The 17,290-nt window shown below is 38.2% G+C and overlaps 1 protein-coding gene across 2 annotated transcripts in view; it reads right to left on the reverse strand.

Annotated features, from left to right (window-relative positions):
- cep41 (centrosomal protein 41) overlaps nt 1-17,290 on the reverse strand; it is a 51,919-nt gene that overhangs the window by 26,774 nt on the left and 7,855 nt on the right. Inside the window, exons 3-7 of one of the 2 annotated variants that reach the window (XM_072562883.1) lie at nt 9,317-9,364; nt 6,580-6,641; nt 3,833-3,899; nt 3,389-3,548; nt 438-607 (exon numbers count right to left, since the gene is read on the reverse strand). In XM_072562883.1, coding sequence (XP_072418984.1) covers nt 438-607; nt 3,389-3,548; nt 3,833-3,899; nt 6,580-6,641; nt 9,317-9,364 — 507 coding nt within the window. Of the gene's footprint in view, nt 1-437; nt 608-3,388; nt 3,549-3,832; nt 3,900-6,579; nt 6,642-7,908; nt 8,005-9,316; nt 9,365-17,290 lie in introns of those variants that run through there. The other variant, XM_072562884.1, reaches the window with a different exon arrangement.

Here is a 17,290-nt window from a genome sequence, read left to right on the forward strand (position 1 = left end):
GGAGTTTGTTTTAAGAAATGTTAACACTATATTCTGACCAAAATAAGACAGAAAATAAATTATAAGAAGCAAAGAAAATCATTTTTGATATAAAGAGAGTTCATACTTCCATCAGTAAGCTGTAAAAATATTAGAACACATTTTCACCTTAGTTGCATGAGCAGTAAACTGGCAGAGAAGAACTCCTGCCAGTTATAGCACCTGTTCCATTGAAATCTTTGGAATGAAAATAAATTAAGCAGATGCTTTGACAGTTGGGTAATCCACTAAATACAGTTATCACACAAAGATAAGTATTTGCTGTATTCTGTCAACTTATCACAGGAAGCTGTATTAGTTATACTAAGCAAGACAACTTAAAACAAATATATGACTATTTAAAGTGCATCCCATGTATTACACCAGTGATTCACATAACTTTCACCTATATTGATTACCTCCAATAATGTGACATTGATCATAGGCATCACGGTCGCGTACATCCAAAAGCAAGTAAGGGCAGTCTGGGTACGGTCCATCTGTTTTTTCTGAACAGAGACAGAGCTCAGGTTGGGACAATTTCTGATTCTCTTTCTCCAGATCTATTTCCCCAACACCACTTATAACACTACAGAGAAAAATAAAAACTGTTGACAGATCACAGAGCAATTGTCAAACAATATTTGATCACAAGAGGAAAAAATCTTAAAAATTAGACACTTTTGGGACAACAGGAGTTTAGAAATTCTACACCCGACCCCACGGCAGCTTATTTTGTAAAGCACTGTTCAGGAGAGAAATTATTCAAAAATACGAAGAATATTCCCTGTTGGGTCTGTGGTGATTTCTGCAAGGACAGCAATTGGAATGTAACTACTAACATCAATTGCTTTGGATTATGGAAGGGAGAAACATTCAAAAAGAAATCAATTAAATAGTCAGGATTTACATTCTTGTGGCTCCATTCAAAATCTACATGTTACCAGGAGTAAATTCCAATCAAAAAGAAAGCTGATGACTTAAGAAATGAGGATGATTCGAAGTCATGATCATCAAGACATTTGTAAACCATCACTTCGAAAATATTTCAAAACAGTTATTAAAAATTTTGACAGACTACAACTAACTGCAAGAAGTGTTCAACATTTAGTTTTTTTTACTTTCAGGAGGTTATTACTGGCAAGGTCAGCATTTAGGTCAATTACTAATTGCTCTTCAGCTGAGTGGATTGCTCAGGCATTTCAGAGGGCAGTTAACAGTGAACTACATTTAGGGTGTAGGTTTGCTCGCTGAGCTGTAGGTTTGATATCCCGACGTTTCATGACCTGGCTAGGTAACATCATCAGTGGCGCCCTCCAAGTGAAGCAAAGCTGTTGTCTCCTGCTTTCTATTTATAGGTTTGTCCTGGATGGGGTTCCTGGGGTTTGTGGTGATGTCATTTCCTGTTCGTTTTCTGAGGGGTTGATAGATGGTATCTAAATCTATGTGGTTGTTTATGGCATTGTGGTTAGAGTGCCAGGACTCTAGGAATTCTCTGGCATGTCTTTGCTTAGACTGTCCCAGGATAGATGTGCTGTCCCAGTCAAAATGGTGGTTTTTTTCATCAGTGTGTAGGGCTACGACACCAACACTCTCAAACAAAAACTAACAAACTTAAAAGACCCAGTACAACCCATGGACAAAACCAACGCCATCTACAAAATTCCATGCAAGGACTTCCACAAACACTATGTAGGACAAACAGGAAGAAAGTTAGCTACCAGGATACATGAACACCAGCTCGCCACAAAAAAACATTACCCTCTCTCCCTCGGAGCCCTACACACGGATGAAAAAAACCCACCATTTCGACTGGGACAACACATCTATCCTGGGTCAGGCTAAGCAAAGACATGCCAGAGAATTCCTAGAGGCCTGGCACTCCAACCACAACGCCATAAAACAAACACATAGATCTAGATATCATCTATCAACCCCTCAAAAAATGAACAGGAAATGACATCACCACAAACCCCATCCAGGACAAACATAAACAGAAAGCAGGAGACAACAGCTTCGCTTCACTTGGAGGTCGCCACTGATGTTACCTAGCCAGGTAATGAAACGTCTGGATATCAAACTTACAGCTCAGCGAGCAAACCTACACCCTAAACCTCAACCTGAGCTACAAATCGTCACAAACCTTGTAAAAAGTGAACCACATTACTGTGGGTCTGGTGTCACATGTAGACCAGTTCAAGCAAGGGCAGCAAATTTATTTCCCTAAAGGATATTAGTGAACCAAATTGTATTTATGACAATCAATGGCATTTTTGTGGCACCAGTAAAGTGACTCGTGACAGAAAAATTGTAGGGGTTATGGGCAGACTGCTTGTCCTTCCCTGTTAGAAAGTTGCCGTAAGCTAATGTACCAAAAAGAAGCCTGGTCTTCGGTCATGTTGGACTATGGGTGGGTTAGACTAGCGAAAAGTGGGATTTCTGCCCCTTAGAAGACTCACCAACTACGCATCAGATCTATTAGTGCCAGAGCTCAATAGCAAGTGTTGTCAGGATTGCAGGCAGGCTCACAAAAGAGTCCTTATGGATCCAAGAATAAGTTTGGTCAAGGACATGAGGTGGGGAGAATGCGTTACACCTTTGTTGCGTAGGGAGTGGGTTTTGAAGTATTGATGGGTCAAAAGGAAGGGGAGGACTGTTATCATTTGGGTATCCTTGATGGATGAAGGGCAAACGCCAAATACAGTCAAGCTCTTAATTCCTGCTGATTTAATAATTTTAAAAAGTGAAATGGGTTGTTGACTCATACCTACTTGTCTTGCAACTGTTTATGTCATTGTAAGCACCCACCCACCTTCTGTGCTATGGGTGCAAGCTTGGCATAGACGGGAAGATGGCAAGCTAGCCACTGGATCCAAGTTATATGCTGTCACTGAAAACAAAACCAGCAGGCATACAATATCTAACCTAGTTTTCAATTCCAGATTTATCAATTGAATTTCAATTCCCCCATCTACTGTGGTGAGATTTGGATCCTTGTATACAAAGCATTAGTTTGGGCCTTGGATTATTAATCTAATGCCATTAACAATATGCATTCACCTTTCCCATATCTGAATGAGTGCTGTAATTTAAAATTTCAGTCAGACTGAAATTAAACATCTAGCTGAAAAGGTTAGTATTATTGTCCTTCAAGATGCTGATTGACCCCACTGGATTCTGGACATTCAGAATTTTACTTCGCTTTTTAAAAATATAATTTACCTACCCAGAATTCATTCCTCAATATGAAACTAAAACTACAGAAGGTCATTATACAAAGATCTTCACCAATTTTCAGGCAAGTGAAACTATTACTGTGATAATGAAGAGAATCATCATTGTGATCTTTTTCCAGCATAATAATCCTCACCTTTGAAGGGTGGAGCGTGCTGAAAGTGGTTTCTCAACTGAATCTTCATTACTTATTAGTTCTATAGGGGATTTCTGATGCACTTCCATAGGATGTCGTTCCTCATTGTCCTTTATTGCAAGGAGTTCAGGCTCTGGTGCGGAAAGCACTGAATGTGAACCTGAATTAAACAAACAATAACTCAAGCTTAAAAAAAATTCAGAGAGGATTTCTGCATGGCAATTCAAAGTTAAGGTGGTAAAAACTTTTAGCTACATTTCATTGAAAAAGTTGCATTATAAAAATACATTAGCAGATGTGATGTGTTGCTTATTGTCATGTCCTTTTAGATTTGTAAACAAGGCAAAGTATCTTACTAAATCCTTTACCTTAAAAAATGCTAGTGATTTCTTCTAATTGCAGATAATTGTACAGAATAGATAACCAAAGATATTTGATACCAACCTTCTTCCTGTTGCTGTTCACTAAACACCCGTTCACCTTGTTCATTCACAGAAGCCACCTGCAGCACCTAAAGAACATCAAAAAGGCAAGTGAAATAAAAAGATAATATTAAATTTTCTGAAGGAATAAATATTCTAACATTTATTTCTCCCCAACTTTCTGCAACTGAAATTCCACATTTTACATTGCTGTACGTGTGCACTGTGGTACAGCATACAAAAGGAGCAATTGCAAAGTCACTGATTTCATTCAGAATTTAGTAGGTTTCGTCATCTGCAAGACTGTGACTCAACTGATTATAGCCATCATCAGAACCCAATATTACATTACCACCTCAGGATGAATCTTAATGTGTAACATTTACATCAGATTTAAGGATACTGAGGGCCATCCATCCCTAAACTCTAATAAGATGTCAACAACTTCTCTTTTACCTTCAACATTTTCCACAGCCCTGGGCCTCAAACATTCCTTCCAAGTGAAATGATTTTTTTGTACGTTTACATTTAGCATCCTGAATTTGAGGTATTTTATATAGTGGAAAGCCCAAACACAAGTTGGGTGATCAAGTCACAAAACATGCACATCACAGGCGTAACCTTGAGCTTCCAGTCATATGTCATTTCAATTTTTACCTGATTCTAACCTTTGTTCCATCCCTCTTACACTGTGGAGAGGAGCTCAATGCAGGATTGAGGTAAAGCACTATATTTGTTAATTAGGTGTTTTACAGTCTTCCAGATTCAATATTGTGTCAACAATTCCAAATATAACCTTTGCTCCCAATTTTTACTTCATGCTTTTATTAAATATAACTCATATTTAATAGTGTACAGAACGCAAGAAAGCTTTCCAAGGTTCTTCACAAGTGCATTATAAAACAAAGTAGGACCAATAAGCCATGTAAGGAGATATTATGCTGAAAAATGTGTTGCTGGAAAAGCAACTCCTGCTGCGCTTTTCCAGCAACACATTTTTCAGCTCTGATCTCCAGCATCTGCAGTCCTCACTTTCTCCTGAGGAGATATTATGTCAGATGACCAAAAGTTTGGCCAAAAAGGAACATATCAAAGGATAAATGCAAGGCAGTGAGATATTGGGAGTGAATTCCAGAGCTTAGGAATTCCAGGTAACAAAGGGTGCAACTACCAATGGTGGAGTAATTAAACTCAGGGATACACAAGAGGCTAGAATAAATGTAGTGCGGATATGCCAAAGGATTGTGACGGTAAACGGCATTTCCTATTTCTGTAATCTCAAGGCCTTGCAGGGATTTGAAAACAAAAATTAGAATTTTAAAATCAAATGTTGCTTGAATGGAATCCAATAAAGTTCTGCGAGCACAGACTTTTCTATTGCTCTTCATTTACTGTATTTTGGTATCACTGGCAGGCCATAATTTATTGGATACCCCTAACTGCACTCAAGAAGATAGTGATGAGCCTCCTTCTTGAACCGTGCAGTCCACGGGAAAATGTGGGAAGGGACTTGCTGCAAATCAAGAGACAAGCAGCAACGTTTTGGATGAGCTCAAGTGTATGGAGTGTAGTATTTGGGAAATTGCAAGAGTACATTGGAATAGTCAAATCTAAAGGGAATAATTGATGGAAGAGGTCTTCACAGCAGATGTGTGGAGACAAGCAAATTCAGTTTATGCTATGGAAGCATAAGTAGACAACTGTAATAATTGCACAATTGTGGGATGGAAGGCTCATATCAGGGTGAGATGTGAGAATAACATTGTGTACAGAGGGTCTAATCTCACATTTGTCAGAGAGATGACTGGAGTCAGGAGCTAGGAACTAGAATTGGACTGAAACTAGAGTTTCACATTTCCTAATATTCAATTGAAAGAAATTTCTGCCCAGTTGTGGATATGGAGAAACAATCTAATAAGTTATCAACAATGGAAGACATTGAGAAAGGTAGGGCTGGATGGCATTAATGCATGTAAAAATTGCTGTGTTTTTTGGATGATGATGCTCAGCAGCAGCATGTTGCTGAAAGAAAGATGGGGCCAAGATCCATGGGAAACAAAGGTTTCAGTGTGGGAGCCAGAAGGGAAGCCATGAATAGATAAATAAGAGTGGCACAGAATAAGAATACAAAAGGAATAAGATTAGTTTCACCCATTTGGCTACAATGGACAGGCCTTAGGAGGAGGATGGTATTATCAAGCACATCAAATTAGACAGATAATTTGAAAATGACAAGGAAGGAAAATTTACTTTCATCACTGATACTGACTCTTGCTTGATTCCATCCTCTCTTTTTATATTCATTGCTCCTGCTTTTCACTCAATCCCTTTTCTTAATTCCTCCCTTCTCTCTTTGTCTGTACATGCTAATAGTTGTTGTGATTTGAACCTTTTCCAGTTATTATGACAGGTCAGCCACTTGAAATATTAACTTTGCATCAATCTCCACAGGTTTGCCTGACCTGCTGAGTGTTTCCAGTGTTTCTTTATCTTATCGGTTAAACATTAATTTTAATTTTGAGTTAATGTTGTAAACTTTATGTTGTTTGACCCAAGTCTTTCAAACCGAAAAAAATTGGGAGCAATAACATCTCTTGTGAATCTCACAGGGCATTTACTTTATTGTTGCTGAAAAGAGAGATAACAATATAAACATTATTGAACCATTACAAAGAAGTATATCTATATTGAAACTCAAATGATTCAATATTTCAATTAAGACATCTTGTAAATCCCATGAGGCAACAAACCATAAATGGGAGCACTTACCAGCTGGGCAAATGTGGTGACTTTCAACCTTTTGAATAATTCATCTCTTTTATATCTATAATCTATTAAGAGGAAAATAAATTAAAATATTATTCAAAACCCTCATTTCAACACTGCAAAATTCATAAAAGCTTAATTTTGCAATGAAGATCCATTTTGCAACAAACAATTCTTGGAGAGTATGGAAAGGTATCTACTGTATGGCTGTGGAGACCCCAAATCAAATGTTAAATACTCAATTTTATTGATTACATTAGTAGTACAATTAGATGACCCTGACATTGGACAAATGAGCTTACCGTGAACTATTAAATATTGATGAGGATATCCAAACCTTCACTGTATGTTTCAGGTTCTATCACCTTCAGGACCTATCCACTCATCACTCATTTCAACATTATACTGAGCCAGACCAAATATTCCCACTAACTGACACATTATACAAATGAAGGAAGTAATAACTAGGACCGATTTGGAAAATAAATTGCTGCATTCATGTAGCAGTTAGACAATTTCAAGATGGAATATAATTAGAGCTGTTGAATGTTTATGCTAAGAAAATAGATTGATATTTAACAGGATTAAGCTCAAAACTACTTTATTGGTTTAATCTCCATTTCAATAAATGATTACATATTTATTGACATACCATGTATGATCAGTGTGTTACTTACAACAAAATGTCAAACTATTTAAATTGTCAGCCTTCTTAGAGAAAACCTTCTAATATCAAATAGTTCTTACATAGCTTTATACATTAGATTAATTTTATTTATATTAATAATTTCAGGCTTAGTCAGAATTTGTCCTTGTCTGTCTGGACAGAAGTGGCTTAGTTTCCTCTAAATTGGCAGTATACAATAGGTGATTTACAAAGACATAGAATTCTGCAAGCTTGAATTCAGTTTTCCTCAATTTTGGTCTGTTTTAGATGATTTCATATCATGCTTGCAACAGGAAATATTTTAAATCATTCATACTGGCAAGCTAGTCTGAAATGGGTGAAAAGGCAAAAGAAAATTTAAAACACTTAAAAGTTTGTACAAAACTCAATGGTGTTGTGAGGGGCCAATACAAATATATTGGCTTGGTATATAACAAATATCTGACAGGCTTTCAACTACTCTCTTCCTTTCACTCTAATTATATGCTGGGGTTGAAGCTTTTCCTACCAGGGAGTGTAGTTCTGCAATTTCACCACATGTTTTGTGAATCCTCTCCATGCAATTCTAACCAGCACATTTTCACCATTGCACTTCACGATATTATCATTCCCTTTAGAATAATTATCACTGAGACTGTGTGAATAAAACAAAAGAACACTCTTACCTTGATCTTGCTTACTATTTGGTGATCCATCACAGCTCATGGTTGACATTACACAGGTTTACTTTCAAGCGAACCTTATATTCAAAAAGTATTTTCTATTTTAGCTGCTGATAAACACCAACTTAATGGTGTTGTTTAAAACATCAATTTTGAGTCTTCCTACGGGTTGCTAAAAATGGACTATGCACTCAAAATGCTGTGCTCAGTTTGCACATCTTATGTGGAATGACTTTATCTTGGATAACTAAAGGGCCATTTATTGAAGGCTATTCATTAAGCACTCAGATTACCTGCAACATAGTGAGGTTACTGTTTTGACCAACGCAATTAACTGTGTTAACAAAAGGAGACAGTGTTGCTTATCCATGAGAAAATCTGGCATCTTTTCAGAGTCCATCTTTAATTCCTTTCACCAAGAGAAAAGTGCCAATAAAGATTTACAAACTCAATAAATTTTGTGAAGATCACTGGTTATTTGCAGAGAGGTTCAACATAAACAGTTGTTTAAAATTATTTCCTATAAAACAAAATTTGTTAAAAAGGAAAACTGATCCTTTAGCTCTCATGTGTGCCTGACATGGTGAATTTCTGACATCGTGAAGTTCTTTCATCAAAAACTACTTAGAAAAGGTACTGAAAGGGCTTTACAAGAAAATTTACAATTGCAAAGCTACAGCATAACGTACAATAAACAGTTCTCCTGAGTCACAGAGAAATCAGATTAGTCACCTCAGGCATGCTCTCGTGTGCACCCAGTGAGTCAGTTACAACACGACACTAGATAGCAGTTACATCGTTCAGGATGAAAAATGGTGCTTGGAAAATGTTTCTTTCACTTTTTTTACTGTATTTTCGTGTGTTTACATTCAAAATCCATATTTTGATAATATGGCAGGAAGGTACATTAATTCATTAACTTTCTGTGCATCGTTCTGCATATGGTAGGTGCAAGGAGAGTATAAGAACTTGAGTATTTAGCTCAGTATTATTCTGGTGGATGGGAATGGGAGAAAGAGGTACAGAAAAAGACCGCCTTACATGGCAAAAACTCCTGTTGCATTTTAGTCATAATATTTTCTTGCACAATAATAGTGACCATGCTTTAAAATAACCTATTATTATTTGCCAGCTTGTGAAACGTCTTGAAATGTTGAGTTTCTCCACATTTTGTGTTGGTTTCTCTTTTTAACGTGCTGCTCTTGTTTCCCCTTTTTTTTGAATTTGCACCCTATGCCAAACTTTAGAATAACAAACATCTCATCGATAGCCGAGGACCAGTGCGACAACTATTGGGAGTGTCATTTTAACTCCCTGTTCATTGTGAACATTTATATTATATACCATTCTAGACTATTCACCACTTGCCATCTCAGCACAATTATTCCTCAATGGGAAAAAAAACACTTACTTTTTCTTAATTCTTCAATTTTTTCCATATACTTTGAAAGGCTATGTCCTGCAAAAAATAAGTGTTTAAATTAAAATACATCAAAAGTCAGAATGGTTACACAGCAAGGATATTAAATTATCACTCAGAATTAATGCAGGACACGCACCAATTCCCAAAGCTTGAGAATTCAACCTTTATAGCTGAATAAGCTTTTATTTTGGAAAAATGATTTTCTGCTGAATTGGTTGGTAGTAAAAGTAACATAAGGGAAGGTTTCATAGTGAGGTCAAGGCAGATTTGTTTCATAATACTAAAATGCTTTATTAAAGTAAGCATTGATAAGCTATGCCGTAACTTTTCACAAGATGTTACTTTTCTAGCTGCTGACCAAAAGTGGGGACATCAGTTATCCTAACATAATTAGGACAGTAACAGTGTAGAGGACAATGACGAGGTTCTTATAGAAGAGATAAGGCTGAGTGCCTTAGATAGAATACCGCTATCTTTCTTCCTATGCTAGTCTCGGGACTTCCCAGTTGTTTGTGAAGAATGAGTCACAAATAAGTCTGAGCAGAAGAGGCACTCATCTTGGGTAACATGCTAAGTTTTTTGAGATCCTAGTATATGCAAGTCACATTGTATTGATGGTCACAGAAGACGACGACATGACTGCCTCAAAGTAGAATTGCCCAAGACTCAAGACTCTCCAGTGGCTTTGTTACATAGTAGAGAAACTTCAGCTTAGTTGCTGTATTAACCAGTTTATATTCATTGTCTTATACAGCAACTCACCTCCAAGTTCGGTTCCACTTAATTAACATGTTAAACAATGGTATAAAGGGTTATATTACATTTTCCATTATACTTGTCCCCTCCGACTCCACAAATTCAGGCAAATTGGTGGTTTGATAATCCTCCCAGAATGTCTTCATTCTGGACTTAGAAGATCAATAAGATGTTGGCTTGAGGATTGCTGACCTTGATGCTGATCATTGTTGGTGATCCATTACCTTACCTGGAGGACCTTTGATTTCAAGGATGTCCTTCATGGCAGACAATTGTGAAGAAAGAAATATTTTCATCTTTAATACCATGTACTGGCCACACACATAGCTCCTCTCAAGAGGTTGGACATTGTGGACGTCTTCATCATGTTCGGTGTTATTTGTCCTGGTTTTCTAATCAATGGTAGAATTCTGCCTTACCACTTTGTATGGCAGACAACTATGCTACCAGTACTGGTTCAAATCAAAGTTCACCAGTGATCTCAGGTGGGCCATATTGCTTAATTTAGAATAATTGTAGTATTCAATTGTTGTCTCAAGTTTTTTTGAGTTATCTTCAGGTGATTCTTCAATGGTATCACAGATAGAAAACATTTCATGCAGGCCTGTGAAATCTGTGACTTCTTTCATACTGAAATTGTGAAATAAACCTCACTCCAATAAATGACTTTGCTCAGTGGAGCCTCTTCTTAGGTTCAGTCATTAATCTTGGAATACCTATGAGCTGCTCAAGACTCTCTAAATACACCCCTGTGACTGTTTTACACCAGCAAGCAGAGATTAAATTTAGCACTACATTAACTCTTTCATATCCATTATCTTACTCAGAGGTATTACTGAAAATGTATGCAAGAGAACTTTTGTTTCCAGCTCAATAAGGAAGGAAGCAAAATTGTATCTAGTTCTGGCTAGTGAGGTTGGTCAAATGAAGCAATGCTTTAATGGGCAAGCTTTTGTGAATGATTACAACAACAAGTTTGGTATAGTTATGGTAAATGGACAAGGAACAACAAAGTGAAAAAATATTTGATGAGAGGAGATTTAACATCAGTTAGTTGAATGGGGATCTGAACAAGGTGGCTTAGACTCAAAAACAGATTGGCAAGACAGCAAGTGAATAATGGGAGATATTCAAAGGAGCAATAGTTCAGATTTAGAAAACATCTGCATAGTAGGGAAAAGAAAGCTTTCCCTGGATGACAAAAGAGTTAGACAGTATGAGAGAGTGAAAGGTTACTTGTGTCACATGTAAAGTTTGCAATATCACACAGAACTTAAGCTAAATATCAAAGTACACAGAAACACAGAGGAGGAGGAATTCATTCTCTTAGAGGGTTGAGAGTCTTTGGAACTCACTGCCACAGAGCTGTGGGGGCAGAATCCTTGTGTATATTTAAGGCTGAGGTATATAGATTCTTGATCAGCAGGAGAATCTAAGGATTTGAAGGAATGTCTGGAAAGTGAACATGCGGAGTGTCAGGTTAGCCATGATCCTGTTGAACGGCGCAGCAGGATCAAAAGGGCTAAATGACCTATTCGAATTCCTTATGGTCTATGGTCCGACTAGCAGCTGACATAAAAGGAAACACAAGTGTCTTTCATAAATATATTAAATCGCGAAAACATCGTCAAAGGTGGAGAGGGGGTCAATTAGGAACCAAAAGGACAATAAGTGAATGAAGTTAAAGAAAATGACTAAACGTACAAAATGAGTACTTTGCACTTGTCTTCACTACAGGAGAATGTTGTCAATGTAGGAATAAAAGCTAATTGCAATATTAGACAAAATAAAGATGATAATCATACTGGAAAAGCTCAGCAGATCTGGCAGCACCTGTGGAGAGAAATCAGAGTTAAGGTTTTGGGTCCAGTGAGCCTTCCTCAGAACACTTCAAGTGTTCTGAGGAAGGGTCACTGCACCCGAAACATTAACTGATTTCTCTTCACAGATATTGCAAGACCAGCTGAAGTATATAACGGGGTTGCCCAGGTGACAGTAATAGAACCACTATTCTTTTCAACAGAAGCAAGGAACAACAGTAAAACTTTCAGTCCCTTGAGCCTTTTCGACCAATCTAGATCATGGTTCGTCATCTACCTTGATCCTGTTTTCCTGTGCTATTCTCATATCCTTGGTGTTATAACTCCCCAGAAATCAATCTACTAGTGTCTTGTACTTCAATGAATGAACATCCACAGCCCTCCAGCACATTCAATTTCAAACATTCACTACCAAGTGAAGAAATTCTTCCTCATCTCAGTCCTAAATGGCTTGTCTTTTATTTTGGAACGGTGTTCAGTTAATTTGGATACTTGGAACACTTTCAAAATTTGGAGATTACAGGAATTTTGGAAATACAGTTGGTAAAGAGTAAGGAGGACAGTAACAGTCTTCAGGAAAACTGTATGGAGATAGACAGACATCTTGCAGATTAAATTTAATGTAGAGAAATGAAGTGTCGAGTAATACTTTTTGGCAGGAAGTAAGAGGAGAGCGCTTTGGGTTTATGCAGACAAATGTTTAAAAGGTGGCAAAACAAGTATGGAAGGCTAGTATAGACAGAAACATATGGATCTTTATGTTTGCTTTAAAAAAGCAGAAAGTACAAAAGTAAAGAGGATATGCTAAACCTTTATGATCAGCTGATATTTAATCTCCACAGGTTTTGTGCCCAATTCTGATGATTGAATTTAAGGAGGATCACAAGATGTTGGAAATGAAAATGCAGAAAATATTTCCTAGAATTATGTCAGTAATGTGGAACTTCAGTTATGTGGGAAGACCGAGAAGCTCGGACAGTCTCCTTAGAGAAGACTATTCTAGGAGATTTGATAGAGGTGATTTGATTTACGTGTCAATAACCATAAGACACAGGTTTAAAGTGATGTTTATAAAAATTAGAATCAACATAAAGAAACACTCATGCTTCCAAAGCAAGTTGGGAACACATTGCCTGAAAGAATGGTGGAAGCAAACTCAGTTGCAACATTGGAATTGAATAAATACTTGAAGGGTAAAAATTTACAGGTTATAGGGGCAGACCAAAGATGAATTGGGCAACTTAACAGAACAGCCAGCATGGGGACAATGACATGCCTCTGTGTTACTTATTCCTAGTACTTAGCATTATTTCAAAGAACTGAAAGGTGGAATTTTCCCATCCCTGGAGTGGAGTGGAGTGAGGAAGTGCAATGTTGGAAAATATCATGAGAATGATAAAATCTGATTCTCAATATCCAGACAGGATTTTCCATTTTTCTCAAGCCATAATGGCAGATTCAAAATCGCTCCATTGAGCAGCAACAATGGTGATAGATGATTAAACAACACACTGGAAGAGGAGGCCCCACAAATAACCCCACCCTCAAATGATAGAAGAGCCCAGCACATTGGTGCAAAAGATAAGGCTGAAGCTTTCGCAGTAATCTTCAGCCAGAAGTGCCGAGTGGATGATCCATCTTGGCAGCCTTCACTGGCCCCCAGCATTACGTATACCAGTTTTCAGCCAATTCTATTCACTCCACGTAATATCAAGAAATGGTTAGAGGCACTGGATACTGCAAAGGCTAAGGGCCCTGACAACATTCCAGCAATACTAATGAAGACTTGTGTTCCAGAACTTGTCGCTCCCCTAGCCAAGCTGTTCCACTACAGTTATAACACTGCCATCTACCCGATAATGTGGAACATTGCCCAAGTATGTCCTATACATAAAAAGGTCAAATCCAATCTGGCCAATTGCCGCCCCATCGGTCTACTGTCAATCATAAAATAATGGAAGGTGTCATCAACAATGCTATCAAACAACACCTGCTCAGCAGTGCCCAGTTTGGGTTCCGCCAGGGCCACTCAACTCCTGACCTCATTACAGCCTTGGCTCAAACACGGACAAAAGATCTGAATTCCAGAGGTGTGGTGAGAGCGACAGACTTTGACATCAAGGCTACATTTGACCAGGTGTGGCATCTCAGAGTCCTGGCAAAACTGGAATCAATGGGTATCGGGGGAAAACGTGCTGGTGGTTAGAGTCATACCTGACATATAGGAAGATGGTCATGGTTGTTGGAGGTCAGTTATCGCAGCTCCAACTGAAGATGGTTGAACCATCTTCAGTTGCTTCATTAATAACCTTCCCTCCATCATAAGGTCAGAATTGGGGGATGTTCGCTGATGATAGCGCAATGTTCAGCACCATTCACGACTCCTCAGATACTGAAGCAATCAATGTCCAAATGCAATAAAATCTTGACAACATCCAGGCTTGGGCTGACAAGTGGCAAGTAAAAATGACACCACACAAATGCTAATCTATGATGATCAACAAGAGAATCTAGCTAATACCCCTTGACATTCACTGAATCCCCCACTATCAACATCCTGGGAATTATCATTGGTTAGAAACTCAATTGGACTCTCCACATAAATGCAGTGGCTTCAACAGCAGGTCAGAGGCTAAGAATACTGTGCGAGTAACTTACCTCCTGACTCCCCAAAGCTTGTCCACGATCTAAGGCACAAATCTTATAGTAGGAAGGAAAACTCCCCACTTGTCTAGATAAGTGCAGCTGTAACAAAACTCAAGAAGATTGACATCATCAAGGACAAAGCAGCCCGCATGATTGGCACCACATCCACCAGCATCTACTCCATCCACCACTGATGCTCAGTAGCAGCAGATCCAAATAGCCAAATCAATCAAACACCATCCAAAATAATAACAAACCGTTTAGGACTGAGATGAGGAGGTAGTGAATGTTTGAAATTGAATGTGCTGGAGGGCTGTGGATGTTCATTCATTGATAGTACAAGACAGCAGAACATTGATTTCTAGGTAGTTATGACAACAAGGATATGAGAACAGCACAGGAAAACAAGTTGCACTGTAGAAATTCACCAAAGTTCCTCAGACAGCACCTTCCAAACCCATGCCCACTCCCATCTAGAAGGACAAGGGCAGCAGATATATGGGAACACCACCACCTTCAACGAACCTCCTCCCCCCACCCCCACTTCCAAGCCACTAACAATCCTGACTTGGAAGTATGTTGCTGTTTCTTCACGGTCACTGGGTCAAAATCCTGGAATTCCCTCCCTAATGGCACTGTATGTCAACCCACATTAGGTAGACTGCAGAGGTTCAAGAAGACAGCTCACCATCACCTTCTCAAGGGCAGCTAGGGAAATTTCGATGAGCCACCACACACTGCAGCAGAGAGGAACTACACAGAGCAGAGGATAATCACCTATACAATGTATTCAAAAAGAATGGGTACCCAATGAACAGAGTCTGCCGATTTCTCAGCAACAAACCTAAACAAGCAGACAAAACACATCCAGAAACCCTAGCCACTTCTCCTCTATACCAAACATATCTCGGAAATGACTGCCAGACTACTCTGACTCCTTGGCATTATGGTAGCTCACAAACCCACCAACACACTAAAACAGCAGCAAATGCACTTGAAAGACCCTATACAAACAACAAGCAAAACCAATGTCATTTACAAAATACCATGAAAGAACTGAACAAACACTACATTGGACAAACAAGCAGAAAACTAGCCACCAGGATACATGAACATCACCTAGCCATTGAACGAAATAACCCCCCTCTCACTAGTATCCTTACATACAAATATGGAAGAACACCACTTCGACTGGCAAACACATCCATCCTAGGACAAGCCAAACAGACACGCACGAGAATTCCTAGAAGCATGGCATTCCAACTGGAACTCTATCAACAAACACTGACTGACTTGGACCCGATTTACCACCCGAGAAAAAGAACAGGAAATGACATCACCACAGGAAATTACATCACCAACCAAAAGAAACCAGAACATTATGAATAGAAAGCAGGTAACATCAGCAGTGCTTTGTTTGGAGGCTCACTGAAGATGTTACCTTGTATGGTGATGAAACGTCTGAAAATGAACCTTCCAGCTTGGCGAGTAAACCTACATCTAGAACTTCAATCTGAATTACAAATCTTCTCAAAATTCCCAAACCAGTAACATTAATAATAAGGTGAAGAGTGGACGACTGCATCTGGGCCATGGCAGACCAGATATCATGAAACTTAGATGTCAACACATTTACTCAAAGGAAAATTCTGCCAAATGTTTCAGCTGTGTATTTATTTACCATTCATTAATTTCTTGCTCCACTGACCTGACTGACTTTAAATGAATATGCTTGGTGCGCCTTCCTCATGAATTACTTAATATATGAATATACCTCAATTGACTAAAAAAGTGGATCTTTTCTGCAAGTTCTACAATTATCTTATCCCCTTACAGCAAGGTCTGTTCCTTTCACTTGATATCACTTTCCAAGCATGTATGCCCCCTTTGAAGTACCCAACCTAAATTTTCTGTTTCTTTTTTAATGCTAAATGAAAATCCATTTCTGCATCTGGGATGTATCATATTGATTCCTGGGTACTTGATTCACCAGTTCCTCATCACATCCTAAATCTCTCCAGTACTGCAGACCCAATCCAATATTCTAGATTTCCTAGAATTTAGTTTTACAACTAATTTTTCATGACAGCCCTTGTCAATGACCGAAGTTTAAAAAACTACAATGTTAGAACCTCTGCTATTAAAATGAGATTTGTTAAATAGTATCTTTTCTCCTAATCCCTTGCTGGTCACGAATGATATCTTAGCATTTTCAACTTCTATGTCTACCTTTAAGTCGATAATTTACAACATGCAAAAGATGGAACAGGTTAGCCCTGATTTTGAACCTGCCAGCAGACAGAAGAGATCTTTCTTCAATTAGCAAGAGCACATTAAAGTAAATGAAATAACTACAAATATATTTCAATGTAACTCTGCCATCAAAAGAATTTTTCTAATATATATTCCTTCTTAAAATGTAAACTTTGTCTAAAGGACGACTTGCTTTCGCAGTCTTTTTCATTCATTTAATAACACTTTCCTGCAACTGATAAATGAATAATTTCACTTGACATTTTAGAAAGGACTTATCATTTGCTGCTAATAACTTCATTCATAAAAAAGGTTAGAGAGATTAAATAACATTTTAGCAAATAGAATCATAGAGATGTACAGCATGGAAACAGATCCTTCGGTCCAAACCGTCCATGCTGACCAGATATCCCAACCCAATCTAGTCCCACCTAATAAACTGATGTTTAACCCTTCCAAAACTGAACATGACTTGTAGGAGAAAATA

The sequence above is a fragment of the Chiloscyllium punctatum genome, chromosome 44, assembly GCF_047496795.1.
Source record: "Chiloscyllium punctatum isolate Juve2018m chromosome 44, sChiPun1.3, whole genome shotgun sequence".
Taxonomy (NCBI): Eukaryota; Metazoa; Chordata; class Chondrichthyes; order Orectolobiformes; family Hemiscylliidae; genus Chiloscyllium; species Chiloscyllium punctatum.